The 6239-nt window shown below is 35.8% G+C and overlaps 1 protein-coding gene and 1 long non-coding RNA gene across 2 annotated transcripts; both read left to right on the top strand.

Moving 5' to 3' along the window:
* Nucleotides 1–1402: 1402 nt before the first annotated feature.
* LOC129579603 (uncharacterized) lies at nt 1403–2008 on the top strand. The gene is made up of 4 exons (XR_008689264.1): nt 1403–1510; nt 1568–1781; nt 1873–1914; nt 1980–2008. It is a non-coding gene; the product is annotated as an uncharacterized LOC129579603 (long non-coding RNA).
* A 3240-nt stretch (nt 2009–5248) lies between these two features.
* On the top strand, nt 5249–5906 carry LOC129579602 (THAP domain-containing protein 5-like; the record flags this gene model as incomplete). Its single annotated transcript, XM_055469754.1, has 2 exons — nt 5249–5337; nt 5408–5906. Coding segments are annotated over exons 1-2 (588 nt in total), but the record flags the coding sequence as incomplete, so codon positions are not given.
* Nucleotides 5907–6239: the final 333 nt, after the last annotated feature.

Here is a 6239-nt window from a genome sequence, read left to right as displayed (position 1 = left end):
CTATTTGTCTTTGTGAGTGTTCAAATTCAAATTAAAACTTAAAACATTACTCAATGTTATTGCTGATCTGCTCAATGTTTTGGTTTTACTAAAAAAAAATCATTACCGTACTGGTTCGCGAGGAAAAAACTTCAGAGAGTAGAGAAGAAAAAATGAACAGAAATTTTTTTTGCATCGGATTCTTTTTACATTGTGCTAACTAAGGTGCTCTATATATATACGCCAATGATCTCACTTGCTGATGCTCTCACGGCTTTTTACTCTGCTTAGCTGTCCCACGGTCGCTGCTGCGGTGTCGAACTACTTCTCGGTAAACGCTTCTCTGTGTACCTCACTCGTATGGTGCTGATTATTCCGTCTCTTCGTATAAATTATTTGCGTGCGTGCAGTTTTGCCTTTGTTGCTCCTATGTGTTTTTCTGTTATAATTGGATGCACCAAATACACGCAATTTTCTGATTTTTTTTTTGAATTATTTCGTCTTTTTCTGCTTCACTCTCTTCCCCGTGTGCACGTCACCGTTTTTTTTTTATTGTCACCACTATTCTTCGAACTATTGCGATACATTCAATTTCTCTTTTGATTTGAATGTTTGTATCACTAAATCGTTTCAGGTTTGTAAGTGAATGCCCTAGCTATACGTTGGAGTTTCGCCCATAAACTGTTGAAGCGATTAAACTTTTTGTTATTCTCCATACACTAAATCTACTGGACATATGTTCACTTTCACTGTATGAATTAGCTTTCCCTTGTTTTTTCACCTAATTCTGGACCATATTTCGACGACCATAGATCGATTATCAAATTATGTGAATATTTCAACTGCTTTAGAACGATTATCAAAACTTTGAAAACTTGGACTGCCTTTTTATTATAGTGTGCAATATCAAAATGTGGTAAACGCCGGAGGAGAGTTCTATTTCAATGTGCTTTATTGAGTCGAGTTCGAATGAGACTGAGTGGATGCGCATGGCATTGCGACTAATTAGGCTAATGCCGCAATTAGTCGCAATGTGAGCGCATGTATAGTCGGAGAGTACATGCATATGTGTATGATAAATACATAGGTGCATGCGCTCTCCGGCTATAAACAGGTCTGAATAATACAGACTCTTTTATATGGAATTTGACGTTTGGTAGAATATTCTGAAGCACTAACGCCATCTATCCACTGCCGAGAAATCTCATGTGTATAAATGAGTCTTCGAAATTGCATATGAATTTGGTTTTTATGGAAATAAAATTTTATAATTTAACGGTAAATAATGTGACATCAATAGAATAATAAAAATCAACACTTCATCTGAAATTTGTTTTGTTTTTATAAATAAGTGCTGAAAAAAATTAAATAGCTTATAGCAAAGCCAAACGCACTCCCTCACGAGCCAACTTCATGATGCTCTAGTGAAATCTGTCATCAGTCAGTATGCATGTGTCGCGAGTTTTGTTTACAAAGTTACAAACAACGAAACAATCAAACAATGATCAAATACCGGCAAGCAGGTAAAATGGTAAGATGTTTATATTTTTGATCATTTCGTTTCATTTATTATTGAAGTGTGATATAGTATTCACAGTGTAATATATGCGGACGCAAAATAAAATCAAAAGAAGCGAATCTGCGTAGACACAAACTTCTCCACGGACCTACAGTTTTGAGGATGAAATGTCTCATTTGTACGCAAACATTTTCTACTGAAAATAATTTTTTCACACATTGCCAACGATTGCATTCGGACGAGTACCTATCAGTTGGTATTTGGGTGAAAGAAAAAGCGAAAGGTAACACTATTCCATTATTATGACGGACCTATTGTTTGAAAGAGTTCTAGCCTTAAAATGACAATTTTTGTACGTTTGTACTTTGTTACAGAGCTTCGTCCAGTATATGGGTCAAATTCTTACAATATGTCGTGTAAGTAATTTTTGAAATTAATCAAATTAATTATTTTGACCTCATTTTACATGATCTTATTTCAGCGCAAAATGAGCCAAAAACGAACGCAGCAAAGCCAAAAATATTGAATGGCATGAATTTGCTTGAATTGGAGCAGTTTCTGTCAAGTGGTGAAAAAAACTGAATTGTATAAAAATTGTAAAATTGATTCAACAATTGTACGATAGAATATTTAAAATTGTAAAATGAAATAAAATAGGATCTTCATCTTTCTTTTTCAATCTCATGTTTTCTATTTATCCTTCTATACTTTAACAATTCAATATTTTTAATAATAGACTGCTTTTTGGTTTCAAGCGATCTTCAAATATGCACTTGCCGAACCAGCAGTTGCTGAACCGTATGTGGTTCGGTAAAAGTCAGTTCAGCAACTGCTGATTCCTCAAGTGAGTTTGGCAAAAGCGGTCTTATTCATATGTATAGACCAGAACATCAAGAAAATGTTCGAATTCAAAGACATGTCATGAATGATCAAAATTTCAAAGTTTATTTATTTAAAAGTAAATATTCATTTTATAAAATATTTTTGAGTTTAATTGAATTTTTGATTTGACATTTGTTGTCTGTTGTTTTTTTTTTTGAAAATCGCCGCTTCAATTTTGAACAGTTTTTGTCAAATTTGCAGCACCAGTAATAGATCGGCACTTATTCGCTGTCTGAGTAATGCAGAGTTAGTTCTTCAAAAATGGTTGACAATGATGGCTCACGTGGCGATGATGGCTCACGTGGCGATGATGGCCCAGCTTGTGGCGATGATGGCCCACGTGGCGATGATGGCCCAGCTTGTGGTCGAGCTTGTGGCGCACCATCCAAGTTTGGTCGTAAACCGACAAACAATAATGTTTGTCGCTTACGACCTCGGGCACCAAACGGAATGCGTTTTGGTCGCGGCGTTGACAATAACGGCGGTGCATCCACAGTGGCGCGACGTTGAACCATTTTTGACGGTTGCACTGCACTGGTGCTTTGGATAGGCATGCCTTGGGTCTGGCGGCGTTCCACGATCTTTGAGGGCTTACATAAAATTGCCTTATCCAAAGCAATGTTGCGCACGATCACAACTTTTGGTTTGAGGCAAACATTGCTGGAGATCACGTGCCGTATGAAACGAGTTTGCACTGCAAAAACAAAATTTTCATGAATGTGTCGATTTGTAATCGAAAAGAACTTTACTCCGTAATAATAGAAAAAAGAACACTTACCGCGATGATTGTTGTTGACCGTGGGATTTGATGCCGGGTCAATATTCCGTTGCAGGAAATTGATTATGAGCTGCGGAAATTGAATTCTGGCTTCAGCACTTGAAACGAACTTTTGCGCGTCGTTTTCAAACTTGCACCAATATTGGATTGATCCACCGACGTCGGTACAACCTTGAAGAACGAAAAATATAGAGTTAAGTTGATTTCATTGTGCAAAATTGTGCAACGATAATATCAAATGAAAGACACATTGAATGAAAAATGCGGTGCACATGATTAGATACATAAAGAAAAAGAAATTAAATGTTACCTAAGATTTCTACTGGTTGTCCCTCAATTTCCGCGGAAACCAATTCGATGCTCGATGCAACCACATTGCTTGGATCGTTGATGAAAACAATGCGGCTTTCCAAGTACTTGACCAATGCAACCGGCGATTTTTCTGCCACTTTTTCTGATGTAAACATCACAAATGGCGTGATGGAATTTTTGATCTTTCCAGCATAAATAACACCATTTGGTCTTACAGCCAAACCTAAATCGATAAAAGAAATTTTTTTTGAATGCGCATGCAAGCGATGCCAGAGAGATGATTGCTACCGCATTACTTACCAATTAATTCAGTCAATTGCGTTAATTCAAAATCATTGATCAATTCGTCGCAATCACATTGATCAGAATTGACCCATGTGGTTTCGTCGTAGTCCAACCATTTCAAGAGATATTGGACCTAATGCAAGAAAAAATATGATGAACGGATGAACAAAATTTGTTATACAAAAAGTAGCTCACTGTTTATTTTCGATTGCTTTTGGTGAAAAAAAAAACAGATTTCAACTTTGAGTTTCGAAATTGACGTCACTAACAAACAACACGAAAAATCAAACGCGAATTGATGGAAAGACGATACAGAATGTTATGAGATTTCACAAAGTGATTTCCCTTTTTTCACGTCGAGAAACACAAATGCATTTTCAATTCGATTTCAAATTTGAAATGCGAGTTGACGGAATAAAAAAAAATGTTCGTCGATGAAAAAGTGTTGCGTATTAGGGAGTTGTTTTCATCTTTGCGCCTAGCAGCGCATTTCAGCTGTACCGTTGTACGCATAAAACTATATTCGATAAATTCTACTTTTCAACGAGTCCACGTCAAATGATTCGGAAATATTGGTGATGAAATGTGAATATAGATGAAAAATAGCAGACGGGGCTTAGGAATGATGGAATGATATTTTAACGATGGTAGGCACCGAATGAAGTGTACATTTTTATCGGATCAGATATATTTTCTTTGATGCGGTTTGAGTGTGGAATATTGTCGACAAATTGCTGAATTCTTATTACTTAGCTGGCGAAATGTATATACAAAAAGGAACCGTAACCAAAAAAAACGTGGTCTTACCTTTCCAAAGCGAATGCGCTTAGCCAACACAGCCTCGACATCAAATTCGTTGTCGCTCATGATGAATTTTAGTTGTACTTTTTATTCAAATGATCAAATTAAAAAAAATATTCTACGATTATCAAAATAAATTTAGATGATTTTTTGTTAAATTCGAAACCAAATGGCTGATAGAAATTGTGTTTGCGTTTTTAATGCGCCGATACGCTCGTAAAAATGTAGCTGACCGGCTGACCGTTTGAAACTCTGTAAATGAAATGATGAAATACTCACTCTCTCACACATAAACACAAAGCTGTCTGCTGCACGAACGAACATTTGAACATCAATGCTTTACGAAATAGCGACATCTGTTACCATATTTTTTTCTATTTTGATTTCATTTAATTTTATATTGTCAGAACTATTTTCGAAAATAAAATCATAAAATAAAATTTAAACATGCATTTTAGAATTTTATGATTTTTTTCTGAAAAAAGTATAAAAATAAATGTTTTACATAAATCTATAACATTTTTTGTATATGTATGACACCTATCGGATTATTGTCACATAACCAAAACACGTCTCCTTCACGTACTCAAACTTGCTATGGTTACTGGGTTACTGTGTTTCAACGTTCTGATTTCAAAATTGCACATTACGACATTACAAACCATCTTATTAGCTTTTGGAATTTTTTGAAAATGAGTACCAGAAAAATAAAAGCATATTGCCAAATTATTTCATGTGAAAATAATAGAGGAACCTATGATTTGAATCAGCTTATGTTTCGGTAAGTATACGTTGATCGGTTGATGAAAAATATTCGTACTAGCGTCAATAAATCAATTTTTTCTCTACAGTGCTCCATCGCATGACCGTGAATTACATGAAAAATGGGTTTTATCAATTGAAAAGCATCAAAAGTTTGATAACCGAAGCAACTCCAATGTTTGCATAAAGCATTTTCAAGAAATCGATTTGGAAACTCGTGGTAGTAAGACCTATCTGAAAAAGGATGCAGTTCCTACCATTTTCACTGAAATAGTCGAGAGCCACATCGAACCTGATTGCAATTCTCCTCAATGCATCGATTGCACGAGTTCTCAATCGAAATTATGTCAAATACAAAAGGACCTTGAGGCTCTGAAAATCAGTGACGACATCCAAATTCAAAAACAGACGATAAAGATTGAATATCTGCAAAAATTAATCAAAGAAAAAAACGCTGCTTTAGCAATAAATGCAAAGGAACTATCTAAAGAACGAGCCAAAAATCTGGACTTGGAGGCAAAGGTATTAGAGCTCAAGAAGAAAATTGTTGAAAAGCACTTCAACGGTGACGAAATTGAGTACAATAAGGTTAGGTTCTCTTGCTTCCACTTCTTATTTTGTTTCTTCTTTTACTGAGATGATTCTTATGAATAAAATTATGCCGAACTACCCATTAGGCAATGGACGAACCAGTTCTGAACTGAGACTTACCGAACCAGCAGTTGCCAACTACTGGTTCGGATGCTGTTGATTTGGCGGCTAGCAAAGTTTGAAGATCGTATCTTTCTGAACTCCATGTACTCTTATTTAATTCCAGAATGCTGAGGCTGAAGACATCATAAGTTGCTTATGTCGGGGCATCAAATCGAGAGAATCTTATTCACCGATCGTCAGGAAATTTTGCATGTCAATCTTTAATAT

Source organism: Sitodiplosis mosellana, unplaced genomic scaffold, assembly GCF_009176505.1.
Source record: "Sitodiplosis mosellana isolate CC-2019 unplaced genomic scaffold, AAFC_SMos_1.0 Smas_scaffold_6270, whole genome shotgun sequence".
NCBI classification, from domain to species: domain Eukaryota; kingdom Metazoa; phylum Arthropoda; class Insecta; order Diptera; family Cecidomyiidae; genus Sitodiplosis; species Sitodiplosis mosellana.
The sequence above is the reverse complement of the archived record's forward strand: the minus strand, read 5'-3'. Positions and strand labels throughout refer to the sequence as shown.